The 15,762-nt window shown below is 37.0% G+C and overlaps 1 protein-coding gene across 4 annotated transcripts in view; it reads left to right on the forward strand.

Moving 5' to 3' along the window:
* The window catches only part of ASAP1 (ArfGAP with SH3 domain, ankyrin repeat and PH domain 1), a 272,495-nt gene that overhangs the window by 170,564 nt on the left and 86,169 nt on the right, over positions 1 to 15,762 (forward strand). For all 4 annotated transcript variants that reach the window (XM_069465971.1, XM_069465972.1, XM_069465974.1 and 1 more), the window contains 4 exons: positions 2,113 to 2,187; positions 2,689 to 2,738; positions 9,138 to 9,267; positions 10,537 to 10,622. In XM_069465971.1, the coding sequence (XP_069322072.1) occupies positions 2,113 to 2,187; positions 2,689 to 2,738; positions 9,138 to 9,267; positions 10,537 to 10,622 (341 nt within the window). The remainder of the gene's footprint in view (positions 1 to 2,112; positions 2,188 to 2,688; positions 2,739 to 9,137; positions 9,268 to 10,536; positions 10,623 to 15,762) is intronic.

The following is a 15,762-nucleotide window of genomic DNA, read 5'->3' on the forward strand; positions in this document are numbered from 1 at the left end:
AGAATACACGAGCTGAAGGCATTAAATTACCTGACTTCAAATTATTCTACAAACCTATAGTAACCAACAAAGCATGATACTGGTATAAAAAACAGACTAATGGAACAGAATAGGGAACCTAGAAATAAATCACTCATTTACAGTCAACTTATTTTCAACAAAGGTGCCAAGAACACACGTTGGAGAAAGGACAGTCTCTTCAATAAGTGGTGCTGGAAAAACTGGATATCTGTATGAAAAAGGATGAAATTAGACCCCTATCTCTTGGCATATACAAAAATCAAATAAAAATGATCAAAAACTTAAAGATAAGACCTGAAACTATGAAACTACTAGAAGAAAACATTGAGGAAACGCTTCAGAACATTGGTCTGGGCAAAGATTTCTTGAATAAGACCTCAAAAACACAGGCAACCAAAGGAAAAATAAACAAATAGGTCACATCAAGCTAAAAAGTTTCTGCACAGCAAAGGAAACAATCAACAAAGTGAAGGGACAGCCCGCAGAATGGGAGAAAATATTTGCAAACTACCCATCTGACAGGGGATTAGTAACCAGAATATATAAGGAGCTCAAACAACTCAGTAGCAAAAAATATTTGATTAAAAAATGGGTGAAGGATCTGAATAGATGTCAAAAGAAGACATATAAATGGTTAGCAGGTATATGAAAAAATGTTCAACATCACTCATCATCAGAGAAATGCAAATCAAAACTACAGTGAGATATCATCTTATCCCAGTTAAAATGGTTTTTATCAAAAAGACAGGCAGTAACAGGTGCTGGTGAGGATATGGAGAAAGGGGAACCCTCCTACACTGTTGGTGGGAATGTAAAGTAGTACAGCCACTATGGAGAACAATGTGGAGGTTCCTCAAGAAATTAAAAACAGAACTACCATGTGATCCAGCAATCCTACTGCTGGGTATATATTCAAAAGCAAGAAAATCAGTGTTACTGAAGGGATCTCTGCACTCCCACATTTATTACAGCACTCTTCACCATAGCCAAGATATGGAATCAACCCAACTGTCCATTAATGGATGAATGGATGAAGAAAATATATATATACACAGTGAAAGATATCTATCAGCCATACAAAAGAATGAAATCCTCTCATTTTCAACCACATGGATGGAACCAGAGGACATTATGTTAAGTGAAATAAGCCAGGCACAGAAAGACAAATATCCAATGTTCTCACGCATATATGGGAGCTGAAAAAATTGATTTCATAGAGGTCGAGAGTGTAGAGTGACACCATTAGAGGCTGGGAAGGATAGTGGAGAGGAGGGATAAAGAGGGATTGATTGATGGGTACAAATAATACAGTTAGATAGAAGAAATAAGATTTAGTGTTTGGTAGCACAATAGGGTGGCTACAATAATTTATTGTGTATTTCAGAATAACCAGAAGAGTGAAATTGGAAAGTTCTAACACAGAGAAATGATAAATCTTGAGGTGATGGATATACCAGTTACCCTGATTTGATCTTACACGTTGTATGCTTTTATCAGAATTTCATATGTACCCCATAAATATGCACAACTATTATATGTATGTAAAAATTTAAATTTTTTTTTCAAATAAAAGGTAAATCTAAGCCAAAAAAAAAAAAAAAAACAAGGTAATATCAGATCATGATACATGCTATAAAAGAATATAAAAATGAAATGGTAAAAGCCATGGTATAATCCCCTCCTCACTCTGACAGAGGCAGTTGAAGAAAATTCACATTAAGATCTACAATTTTGGTAGTGGTGTCAGTGACAGTGCTAAGCTGATTTGAGGAATCAATTGTATACGTGCACCTATACTGTAGTACAGTGTCTGAGAACACAGGCTTTGAAGTCTGAATTCAAATCTCATCCCCCCACTCACATTCTATGTGGATCTTCACAAGTGACTCCACCTCTGTCTCTGTTCAGCAACAGAGTGGGGCCAGTTATGCCACTTAACCCGTGAAGATACGCAGGTTCAATGAAATAATGCATGTAAAGCCCTTCAACAGAGCCTGGCGTATGAAAAATGCTTGGTTAACAGTAGCTTGTTTTATTGTTCTACGTGCACTTTCTTTTTTAACTGTCTCCCATCTTTACTTTGTTTTTCAGCTCCAGGGTCTGAGCCACAATGTGATCTTCACTTTGGATTCCTTGTTAAAAGGAGACCTAAAAGGAGTCAAAGGAGTAAGTGTTCAGAAATTGGATTTCCACTTTAACTTGAAAGGATTGATTTTTTTTTTTTTCTCTTTTAAGATCACAGTAGTACTTGTATTTGAAAGGCACTCAACATTTATAGCATTGAAAATCTTCTTGGAAAATGATCATTGGAAAAAATGTGCCACTTTACATAATGGTATTGACAGAGGAACAAGATTAGACACTTTTAGGAAGATTGGTGAGATCCCAAGTGGATGGGAGAGAGAAGCCAAGCCCTAGTCCTGGCTCTGTTGTGGGCTCAGAGTCTGAGAGCCTTTAGGCTCCTGCTTCGTGGGCATGACCGGGGCGGGGCGCTCACCCTTCTTGCCTCTACAGGCTTCTCGTATGTAATAAATGGTGTCATGTGCATGAAAGTGTCTTGTGTAAAGTTAGCAAGAAAGTCATTCTTGCTAAGATGTTATTTCAGAATTATTTGTTCATTTTCAGCAAAAATAAATGCAATTTTAATTTTATTTTCCTTTTTCTAAGGATCTCAAGAAGCCATTTGACAAAGCCTGGAAAGATTATGAGACAAAGTTGTAAGTGGTTTTTTTGTTTAGTTTTCATTTTGTTTGTATTATCTTGAGTTTTATAAGAAAAACTAACTGGAAAATGGACAGAGCCCTTAACTAATATCTTCTCAACAAAAAACTGTTCAGTGTATCCTTGTTTAGGGCTAAGAGGTTAGATATGCTGACCTAATTAAAAGTGGCTACGTCTCTTGTGCTGGTTGTCTAGACTGAGAGGCACTTTTACTATCAGTTATTTCAGCATTTATGGCTGTTGATACTGACTGTCAAGTTGTAGATCTATGATTGTTGCCACTTTTCTGTCATTATAATTAGCATATAATGGTGGCCCATTTACATTTCGGTATAGGATAACAATGGGGAGATAATAAAAGTAAAAGAAATAACTAATATTTGTGCGACCTTTCTTTCTTTCTTTCTGTCTGCCAGGACCTGCGTTAAGTGTTTTTAACATGCAGGATCTCCTGGCAGCAACCTATTTGTGCCACTTCACTCTGTTTTTATGTCAGGGAAACTGAAACCTAGAGAGGCTGAGGGGCTTGCAGAAGGGTAGAAAGCCAGTAACTGTCAAGCTGGCGTGCACCGCAGGTCTGTCTGACCCTAGAGCCTGAGTAGCACAGTGTGTGCACTGAAGTCAGACCACTGACCTCATGGGGTTATTATGAGAGATTAGGGCAGTGAGCAGTTTGCGTGATACCTGGCTTATCTTCATGTTGTGCATATGATACCACGTTCCTTTGTTATTACTCTGAGATGTTTGTAACACCAGGGAGTAGGGTGGGATGGGAGGAGGTACGTATTTTAAAGCTTTTAATAAAAGTCTTGGCTATAAACTTGGATAACTATAAACATAAGAGAATAAAAACATTTCTGTAGGCAGCAATAGCAGCAGAGTGAAGACAGAAGCAAAAGAAAAACAAATGTAGAATTAAATATGTTTTTCCCAAACTACTTTTGTAATTGCTTATGTGACAAGTGCATTGTTGGGGACTTGCTGTTTTAGCAATACTTTTGTGCATTGGCAGTTACAAATGCAGCTGAGAACACAAAGTTTCTTAAAAAGGTCAACTGATCAATGAATGCTGTGGGAAGTTTTTTTCTGTATGAAAAAGGGGGTTGTGAATACTCACTTATGAGCTAAGTACTGTCCCAGCCCAGGGGCAACTGCCCTTGCACTTGGAATGTAATAAAACTAAGTACTTAGAAAATGAGCAGGGCAAGTCCACAAAGGAGGGAGAGAAAGCCTTGCTCTAGACTTACAGGATATGCCTCCTTTGTAAGACATAGGAACAATAAAACATGATAGAATACGTGCTTTGTCAACTAAAGTACTATCAATATTGATTGGTATAACCATATTTATGTTTTTAAAAATCTGTGTTGAAGACCTTGAAGTATCTGGTGGTCAGTATTCTGAATATGATAGAATATAAAGCATTTTAAGGTGTTAAAGGTGCCCCTCATTGCACTTCTCACACATTATATGTGAACTTGTCTGGCTGTTCGTTTGTCTGTCTTGTCCTCAAGAATCTGAACTTGGTGAGGACAGCAATCACATTGTTTTTGTGTATATTAATCCCCCAGTGCTTAGCAGAGTCATAGTTTGTGCATTATATGAATATTTGTTGAAGAAATTATCCAGACCTGGAAATGTACAACAGGAATAGTGAGTTGAGTGGGTCCTGATTTTAGGACCTCATAAAGAAAATTTTTGTTTTTGTTTCCTTTTTTAATAAATCCCTGTCAACAAATTAATTTGTTATGATAGACCTCTTTCTCACTGAAGTATAGTGGTGAAGGGGAAAAAAGGAAACAAGCATTTGTCTATTTATAATAGGACTCTTTAGGTTATAAGTCATAGAAAACAAAATGACTTATGTTAGGTCCAGAGCCGAGAGAGAGACACGAAGCCTCACGTGTAGCAAAATGTTTATTTATTTTCAGCATCTGGGTGCAGATGGGTGGAGGCCGAAAAGGTATCCACAAGGGAAAGGGGAGAACCTTGGGTTTTATAAAGGATTTCTCTGGGAGGAGTAAATAAATCCCGTTCAAACGACCAGAAGGGACAAGGGAAGTAAGTTTCCCTCTTGTATTCCATTTCTTTCTCTCCCTAGGAAACAACTGGGAGGGATAAGGGTAGTCTTTACCAGGAGGAATAAAGAAAGTTTCCCTTTTGTATTTCATTCCTGTATCTCCCTAGGGGTCTGGCAAAGGCTATAATACACCTATAGGAAGGTGAGAGGAGTGGGTTCTGTAGGAGGTTTGGATGGAAGTTTGGGGAGGGTGAATTCTTTAAGCCCAACAACTTACACACAAAAAAGCTAATTTATTAGCTTTGATAACCGAGAAGGCTGGACATTTTCTGTGGTCTTCCATTTAGAACTGGGGAGTCAGTGAAGTGTAATAGTTAAGATCACAGCCAATTTTGTGACCTTGAGCCAAGATATGTAACTTTGATGATCCTTAACCTATAAAATAATATAAAAATTGTCTACTTCTCAAGGTTTTTGTGAGGACAAGGTAAGATAATGTATGGAAGCAGTTGTCACAATATCTAGCATAGGATAGTCACTCAATAAATAGTTTCTGTCAAGTTTTTTAACAATCAAATATTATTTGATCAAAATAATACATGTACATAAAACATCAGATAGAACTTACATTAGTTAAGACTTACTTTGACAGCATATAAAGAAACCCGAAATAGCAATGACTTCACCATTGTAGAAGTTTATCATAGAATGAAGAACATTCTAGGATGGACCAGGTGCCCATCATAGCACTTCTAACCTGTCCATATTATCTTCCAGAATCTAAACTCATTGAGTTTATGCTGCACCTAATAGTATAGGGTTCTTCACAAATGATGAAGGGGAGAATGTTAAGTCAGCAACGAGTGTGCTTCTAATGAAAATGCAGCAGCCCTATCTGCTCCTCCCGAACCTGCTAGCTCCTCTACTTTTTACAGTGTTCTCTTGCTGGTATTTCTTGCTTCAACAGTGGTATATTGCTATGGTAAAGGAGGATTTAGTTCCCTTGTATGGCCATCCCATCACTTTCCCAGCCCTGTTCATCCAGTATAGTTAATACAACAATTTTTGGTTAAACCAGTTGTCAGTGTTTATATTTTGATGAGTATAAACATTCATTGCTAGTCTGAATGGTACGTTATGATTACGTTTCTATTCTTACAGTATAATTTTTTTCTTGTTCTATTTTGTTTTGTTTTGTTTGAGACAGAGTCTTGCTCTCTTGCCCAGACTGGAACGTAGTGGCGTCCATGTAGCTCACTGCAACCTCATACTCCTGGGCTCAAGGGATCCTCCTGCCTCAGCCTTCCGACTGGCTGGGACTACAGGCACATGCTACCATACCTGGCCTTTTTTTTTTTTTTTTTTTTTAAGAGATGGGGTCTTGCTATGTTGCCCAGGCTGGTCTCAAACTCCTGGCCTTAAGTGATCCTCCCACCTCAGCCTCCCAAAGTGCTGGGATTATAGGCGTGGGCCACTGCTACCAGCCTGCTTTTTCTTAATGACATAATTGCCTCATGTCTTCATTAGCTTAGTTCTATATGAATCTCTTTTGGATTTTTATTGTCTGCTCTAACAGATGTCAGATACCCATCAATAATGTTTTGGTTTAGAAAATACATTATATCTTATTATAATGATTATATACCTATTATCATTAAATTATGTCAGTTTCTTCTTTTCTTTCCTGGAGATATCCTTTTCCAGAGCTCTTTAGATCAGCAATACAGCTGTGGCCTTTGACTCGCTTTAGTTTGAAATTACTTGCTCTTGCCTGGTATAGTCCCATATTTTGTTGGCTCACTACCTCCAGTAGTTTCCAGAGAACAGCTCTAAAAGAGGTAAAATTTCCAAGTTTTGTACATACAAAAATAACTTCATTCTACCATCACATAGAATGTGGGTATGGCTGAATATAAAATCTTGACTTTAAAATCATGTTCTCTCAAAATGCTGAGGGCATCATTCCATTCTTTTCTAATTTCCAGTGTTGCTAATTTTCAAAAATCCAGGACCTTTCTGGTTCCCATTTATTTGTGTGTGATATGTGGTTGTTTATTATGTTTATTTTCACTTAGAAAATGTTAAAGTCTTCTCTCTATAAAAGGTTCTACGAAGAATCTTCATGTGCCACGTTGTATGTATTCTATTTGCAATTTTTAGTTCGTAAGGTCTGGAAACTTTTCTTGTAATTTTTTTTTGTGTTTTCTTTTTTCTCTTTTTCTAGAACTTTTCATCATATAATGTTCGACTTCCTAGATTGTTCTTAAAATTTTCTTCTTCTTTCTGTTCTATTTGATTTATATTTTAGGTTATTTCATCATTGTTTTTTCCCCACTGTTTCAGTTTACTTTTTTATTTTGGCTATCATATTTTAAATTTCTAAAAGCTCTTTTGCTCAATCAGATTTTTTGTTTACCTTTTTATAGTTTCTTGTTTCATAGGTACAATATTTTAACTGAAGACTTAATGACATTTTGTAAAAATTTTTTATCTGCTTCCTTACTGCCTTTGGTTCCTCCCCTCATTCCCCCTTTTGTTATTTTGCTCACTCTCACTTTCATTTTGGAAGCTATTCTGAATTATCTTACAATCCTTGGGTGCCTGTTCATATTTCAGAGCAAGGCACCCAAAGGCTAATTGAAAGCTTATATGCATCAGCAAGACTTGTCAAGAAAGCTTTCGGCCGCCTTTTTAGGTTTCAAGTTTTAGATGTCAAGACAGCAAATGTCAGTGTCTGAGGTCTGTTTTCTAGGCCTTACAGTCCTTCAGCCCTCTGCCTAGTGATTGTATATGGTGGCATTTTGGAAGCTATGTAAATGAGGGAGGAAGGAACCCTATAGTTTGAGGTACAGATTTCTCTCCTTCTTTTATCTTCCCGCCCTGCTCTTTCAAATATTTTTTTAATTCTCTCATCCTTTTTTGTCTTCATTTCTTCTTGTCCTTGAGAGATTATTCCTTTATTATGCATTTACTATCATTTTAGTGGGATCATTGGAGGAGGAAGAAATAAACACATGTGGTTAAGTCACCATGGTAAATCAGAAGGCCATTATTAAGTTATGCCTCCCTCCCCCCAATGTTTTTCCTCTTCCCACCCACATCAGTGGAGAGAGAGCCAAGATTTATTCTCTTTCTGATAAAATCCCTGCCATCACGCCTCTTTGACTGCCAAGGTAGCATGATGAAAGAGTTGTTCAGCTATAGTGTTAGGGTATTAGAGTCTATTCTAACCAGGTTTGTAGTAAATTTGGGTTGATGGATTAATTTTCAGCTTGTTTATATATAGACAAGGAGACAAGGATATTGGTTTTCTTTGGAATTGGCTTCCCCTACCACCACAACAACTTAAAGAAGACTTGAAAGTTGAATCACTTAGTCTTTGCATTCACAACTATTAATTACAGGCTCTTTGTGAAATTAGTAGTTTTCAAGTTAAATGGATTTTTGGAAAGAGGGCTGTGAACATTGGTATTATTACCACTGGTCATCTATCATAACCAAGCACTAGTCTGAGGTATTGTGGGTTTAATGTGGGCCTGCCTTCTTTTTTCCCCAGTTTTCCCCTGACCCCCCCCCCCAAGAACATTTTCATAGGATTCCAAATTATACATTGGAATTTCTCCCATTCCTTATTCTGTACAATCCAATGCCAAGTGGTTGAATGATTAAAATATGTTATTGGGTTGTGGAAATAGTTCAAATCTAGAGGAATATTACAAATTTCCTTTGACTAATTTTTGTGCATACCCACAAAGACCCAATATATACTTTAATTATCTTGAAATAATTCTAAATCTCATAATCTATTGATAATCAAGAAAAGCTTAGGTCTCCAACTTTCTGATTCTTTTTCATCATAAATTGCTTTACCCAAGAAAAGGTAAACTATCAAAATTTCTTCATGCCTACTGAAATGTAAGAGAATTTATATGACTCAATCGTGTAAAAGATCAAATTTAAAATGTAAGAAATTTCCTAGATGAAAATCCATACAGTATATTTGTTCTCTTTAAGATTTTTACATCTGATTGATTCTACCAACTTAAGAACTCTTGCCTCTTAACTTTGGTAATTAAGAAATAATCAGTGGCTTTCATCAAAGGAAAGACAGGAATGTGGTTTATTTTTTAGTAGACTTGCTTTTTGAGTGGAAGATACAGAGATTTCCCATATAGGCCCTGCCTCTACACAGAATGGCCTCCCCCATTATCACCAACCCGGTACATATGATGCAGTTGATGAACCTACACTGACACATCATTATTACCCAGAGTTTATAGTTTATACTGGGGTCTATGCTTGGTGTTATACATGGGTGTGTTTTTTTGTTTTTGTTTTTGTTTTTTTTTAAATGACATCTGCTTTAATTTTACAGTACAAAAATTGAGAAGGAGAAAAGAGAGCATGCAAAACAGCACGGGATGATCCGCACAGAGATTACAGGAGCTGAGATCGCGGAAGAAATGGAAAAGGAAAGGCGCCTCTTTCAGCTCCAAATGTGCGAAGTAAGGATGACTTTTCGATAAGTTGCCTAGAATTTTAATAGCTGTAATCTTCTCCTGTTAGTAGTCTTTATGCTTAAAGGCAAACTATTATTAGAGAAGGGGACTGTTTCTTAAGGATTCTAATCTCCATTTTTCTCCAAGCCTTTTGGGAACCCGCCATTGCCCTGTTGTCTCATATTTTGAGCCTCAGTCCCACGGGGCTCTTTAAGCCAATACAGGATTCCTTGGTGAGAACCTTAATGTTGCTTGTGAGTGATGGTGGGGGAAAAAAATTGGTGAGAGGTAACACTGGTGAATAATAGTAAGTTTTACTGGTACAAGTTTAGAGCATGTTTTTTTTTTTTAACCGTGTGTCCAGTTTGAATGAAAGCTTAAATGAAGCAGTTGTTAAGAAAGCCTGATTTCGTGAAAAAATGCAATGAAAAGCATGCTGCCTTAAACTTAGTGCAGTGGTTCTCAAACTGAATTCCCATTGAACACTTAACACTCCTTGACCCAGAGACCAACCCATTCTGATACTGCTGTTGAGTAATGGAGTTCCTTTTGTAGTTTTCAGAAAATATTAAAATGGAGAATTTTTGCAATTTTAAGTTTTTCTTCCCTAGATCAATCTTTCTTCCTCCCTTTCTCCTAATTTCTTTCTTCCCTTCCTCCCTCCTTCTTTTTCATAAGTCTTTGGCTCCTTGAACTTAATCTGCTCATGAACCTTAAACAAGTGAGCAGGAAGCAAACAATGTCCATAGAAAGTCTTGGCTGGTAGTGCAAAGCAGAACCGGTAGTGTTTAGTTAACTGCATAAATTACTAATGAGTTATTTTTATTTTTATTCTTTCATTATTGAACAGCAAAAATTCTTTCTGATTCACCTCCTTGGTGAAAAGTTTCAGTGTCTTACACAGCATATTTCTCAAAGAGAATTGTCTACTTGTTTTCTGCAAAGAACAATCTGTGTTTTGGGTTTTTGACCATGTGAACTATACGTTTGAGACCCACTGCACCAATGGGAAATTATCAGTTATTCTGGAATGTTTTGGTGTGTTTTATTTGCTTGTCTAATAGACTAATCGTAAGAATTTATAAAATGCTAACACTAATCAATTTGTTTTGTACACTTTGTGACTGTGCCAAATCAGCATTCCCTAAATTGTCTACAGGCCACCCAAGGCTCATTAACTTTCTCAGATGCACAGGTGGTGTTCTGCCACCTGAACCCATGACTGAAGAGCCCTGTCTGGAATTATTAACGTAAAATTCTGTTTTATTTCCACAGTATCTCATTAAAGTTAATGAAATCAAGACCAAAAAGGGTGTGGATCTACTGCAGAATCTTATAAAGTATTATCATGCACAGTGCAAGTAAGTAGGATGTCACTTTTTGTTGTTGGCCCAAGTAAGGCCCCATTCACTCCATTGTTTGTCTTAATTCTCTTTATTTCTTCATGTGGTGGCTATGTATAGTGATATAATGACCTTCCACAGCTAACTGGATAAGAAATAGTATTGTCTTCCATCTTCAGTGTTTATATAAATAATCAGTAGCTTCAATTAGGACAACTATTTAGTTTCTCAAAAATGCTGTCTTCCTTACAAATGCTAACCTTGACAGCCTGTGGAGCTCTTCTTACGGTCGCATGAGCCCCTACCACTGAGGAGTCCAATGAGTTTCTACCACTAAGGAATCCTTTCTGGCAACCACCTTTCCCACCTCTCTTACTTGGCATTTTACTATTATTGCATCATTTGCACCATGTATTCCCATCTGGAGTTTGGGATTTTTTTTTTTCATCTAAATTAAGTGAAATTAAATACTGTGGGCATAAAGAATACTTTGCATTTATACATGGATTCCTGTATAATTGGTGTTATATTTAGAGATATCCATTGTTCTACACTGGCACCGTTTTTGTTTGCTTACACTGCAGGGCTACCTTTTTATGATGTTTGTGGTTCTTTGTCCCTACATTTGCTTATTTACTTCTTATTTACTTATTGGGTTAACTTTTGTGGGTTTTCTGCATAGTCTTTATGTTAAAATTTGCCAGTCAGTATTAAAATGTGTATTAATTGGTGGAAGTTACACAGAAAATAGCACAAGGACCTTCCAAAACTGACAGCTCTCATATTTATAAGCAGAATAATGTAAAGGTCATTTGAACTCGTTAAAGCACTACTCTCCAAAAAGTTAAATACATAATTTTCTTTGATCTCTCTTATTTCCTTAAATAATGTTATATCTAGGAAGATCTTTGTAGTCAATTGAAACATTTAAGGAGGTCAGCATTAATATTATGGAAAAGCACAAAGCTTGTGTTAGACAAATAAAAGAGTTCAAATTCTGGCTCTGCAACTAGATAACCATGTGATCTTTATCAGATACTTCGCTATACCTCAGTATACTCATCTTGTCAAGTTGGGCTAAGGTTCATAGCACACACCTCAGGTTTTTATGAGGATGTGAGAAGTAAATAAGATAATGCATATGGAGTGCTTAGCCCAGTGCCTCCAACCTTGTATATGTTGACAGCTGTGATGATTCTAAATTGCATTAAAAATCATTTATTTGTATATTTTATTGTCCAGGATGTTTCTCTTCAGGAAAAGCTTTTAAATGACCAAATTGTTCTTTACATAAATTTGTTACCTTTTTTCTCTTTTCAAAGTAAATTCTACCTTGTATAAATGTCTTTCAAAAATAAAAATGATACATTAAACTGTAAACAGTGTTTATGTAGCATGGGATAAAGTTTGCCTGCTGAAGACCTGGACTAGCTTTTGGCTTCATAGTGTAGTGGGGCAGTTATGAAACTTTAAAATGTATTGTGGTGGTTCCTAATTTTAGTTTTGGTTGGAATTTTTTATCTTTCATCAATTTCAGTTTTCCTAGAAACATTTAATTCCTTTGAAAGTTTTACAGAAATAAGTGAATCTCCCAGTCTTCTGAATTACAACACTTTGGCAGCAAACCTGATTTCACCTGATTTTAGAAATCCTTTTTGATCTCAAGCTAAGTCTGTAAAGAAGGGTTTGACCTACACAAACAAGAGTTTTTCAAAATAAAAGATTCTTTGTAAAGGATAGATAGATTAACCTTTGTTAGTAAAGGTGAAAAGAAGAGCAACTCTAACTTGTATAGCTAATGTATCCTCTCTTTATTCATTTATTCTTTGCTTTTTCCCTTTCCACAAATATTTATTACTCACCTACCAAAAGCCAGGTACTGTGCTCAGTTCTAGGGCAGAGATAAAACAAAGCTGCTCTTCTGAGAAGTTAATTGTCAGGTAAACAAAGTAAGTTGGGTCCATCATTAATCATAATGGGGCTAGACAGTGTCAAGAGAAGAAGGGACTCCTGGCCAGGAAGACTAAGGAGGAGGTGGTACTTGGATTGAACTTGGAGGATGGTTAGGATCTGGCCATTGGAATCTAGCAGAAGAGTCTCCCCCTTTCTTCCCCTTGGGCAGAGAGAGATCGTCAGAAGAAAAGCCTACAGAGTAAAAGCCGCCTTGTGGGAAAAGGTGTTCTAAGACATCAAGTAGTAGAACTGGATTATAATGGGATTGAAGTATAAATTGCCTTGTGGATGAAACCCCAAGAACTCCATCACAGCAAGAAGCCAGAATAGTTTGATCTTTCAAGGACTATTTTTATTTGTTCCTACTTCAGTCAATTTCTCAAAATTCTGAATAGACATGTTTGTGTATGTGTTAAGCATTCTGTGCTTAGATTTTTTTTTAAAAGGATTTCTTCTAAGTACTTACTTCATTTCCCAAAATAATTTCCAATAACCAAGTTATTGGTACTCAACAGTGAATTTACTCCGGTAATACTTTGCATAGTCATAACACTTGAGTGTGGTTGAAGATACTGCAATGGAAGAATAAAGGGAGCAAAAAAGAAGAGTTTTTAACTTTTTCTAACCCATGTCAGCTTATCTGCATTAATTGTTCCTCACTTTTCAAACATGCAAACATGAACATTGTCAGTAACAGGGTGCTTTCAAAACAAACATGCTATCCTGCTTAGCCACTCCTTTTACCACCTACCAAGTATCAGTATGATCTGCAGAGTCAAGAGCATTTATAAACATTGCTGTATTTTTCTTCATCTTACATATAATAATAATAGCCAACATTTACTGAGAGCTTATTTTGTAGGTGAGGTTATATACTCCTCGCCGAAGTTTTTTATGTGTTTTCTCATTTGATATTAACAACAATCAGGAAACTGTAGGTCAGAAAACATAAACAACTTACTCAAAGTCACATTCATTCACTTAATAGCTGCTCAATAAATATGTGTCAAAGCAGACAAAGTAAGCACAGGAAACCAAATAAAAAAATAGATAAATTGGACTTGAAAATTAAAAACGTAAAGGATATAGAGAAGAAGTGAAAAGACAACCCATAGAATGGGAGAAAATATTTCTAAGTCATTTATCTTATATTTCAGTGCTCTACCTTCAAAACCCTTCTCTAGAGATTGAGTATCAGAGACCAAAATTGATTTTGCTTTTATTAGTTTTATAACCATACGTCTCCCTCCTTGGCATACTGTCCTTCCCTGTTGTAGAAGGTACTGGTTCAGGTTAACATGTGTGTATGGCCTGCTCTGTGCAGAACATTGCTAGCCTCTCTAGGGCTGGCACTTAGGCCTGGGCACAAGTGTTCACCGATGCCATCTCGTGACTGGCAGGACTAGGGAAGACTGGGGAGGTAGCAACTGAGCTGAGTCTCAATAGAAAGAGTTTGTCAGGCAGGTACAGAGGAGAAGGGCATTCCAAGAAGAGGGTACAGCATATGCAAAGGCCATGGTGGAGGAAGATGGGTTGAGAAAGAACAAGCAGCTGGAAATATTAATATAGCATGGCTGGAGCTTAGAGTTTTTAAGGGAAAATGGTAGAAGTTAAAACTAGAAAAATATTTAAGGCCCAGCCAAAACATCAAAGTTCCTTAATTCTGTACTGGGAAGTTTAACATTCGTCCTTATAGGCAGTGATAAAAACCTGAATGTTAGAAAATGAGAGTTTAATGGTTAAACAGAAAGTCATGATTCCTTTCATCCTTGTTGCTGAATGACTTGCTAAAGATAGTCTCTCTTCTTTATTTTAGTAAGGTTTCTCTGCCAAAGATGTCAACCTTAAAGAATGTTGGAACTTAGAGGATTTCAATAATCACTCTGAAGGCCAGTTCTGATAGGATGTGTTGTTGCCATTGAATACACATATTAAGCTTAAAAAACATGTGCCTTAAAATTTCTTGATATTGCTACCCGGGCATGATAGCTCATGCCTGTAATCCCAGCACTTTGGGAGGCTGAGGCCAAAGGATCGCTTGAGGCCAGAAGTTTGAGACCAGTCTCGGCAACATGATGAGACCCATCTCTACGAAAAATTTAAAGATTAACTGGGTGTGGTGGTACACACCTGTAGTCCCAGCTACTCTGGAGGCTGAGCCCAGGAAATTGAGGCTGCAGTGAGCTATGACTGTGCCACTGCACTCCAGCCTGGGTGACAGAGTGAGACCCTGCCTCAAAATACACAAAAAATGTCTTGATATTGCTTCATTCATAGCTACTGAGCAGCTGCTGTGTGCTGGGCCCACCATGATGTGAAGATGAGATAATCTTCATCTTCAAGGTGCTTGTCATTTGTAGGGGAGATAGCAAAATAGATAAAGTGTATTTCAGAAGTAATCTGCTTTGGGGGCATAGAGAAGCTTCCAGTAGGGCAAAGAAAATTCTAAATACCAGTTTCCTGAGGTTTGTTGTATGTTTCTCCAAACTTATGTCATAGACTGGGCCCCTGAGTGGAAGTTTCCACCTGAAACAAGGAATGTCTTCACTAGCTAGTTAAGAGCATGGTTTCAGAATCAGGCAGATGTGGATCTGAATCCTAGCTCTGCCACTTAACTAGTTGTGTGAGCACCTTGAATGAGTTATATACTCACTGTGTGTGTCTGTTTACTCTTCTGAAATCACTTGTGAAAAGTGCTTATTAGTACAGTGCTGGGCATGTGATAAATGCTCCACAAATGTCAGCTCTTATTATTTTTCAGGTGAAATAATACAGCCTTTTTATGTAAGTTGTGGAATAAAGCTTTCTCAGTTGATTAGTACCATTGCTTTAAAGTCCTTTGTTTCAAGTATGTGTTGGAACATGGGGCCTTAGGGAACTGAATGCACTCTGACTTACCTCCTGTAGTTCAGTCACGTGTCTCCTTACGGTGTGCAGACAACCTCATGATATTCTGCAGGTTAATATGTCTTTCTCTCTCTTGAATTCAAATATGGCATAACCAGGAGGAACTGTTCTATATATTAATAGATGGATATGCACCTTATGAAATCACTGTGTTGGGACTGTGACTGTGATTTGCAGCGTCTGTGATGCCTTCTATCAAATGTCAATTGGTAGCCATAATTTGTTGGCGTATCTTTATAAAATATTGAAATTAGTTTTATAATAGTTCTGTATAGATAAATGGGTAGAGAAACTATAT

This window comes from Eulemur rufifrons, chromosome 3 (assembly GCF_041146395.1).
Source record: "Eulemur rufifrons isolate Redbay chromosome 3, OSU_ERuf_1, whole genome shotgun sequence".
NCBI lineage: Eukaryota > Metazoa > Chordata > Mammalia > Primates > Lemuridae > Eulemur > Eulemur rufifrons.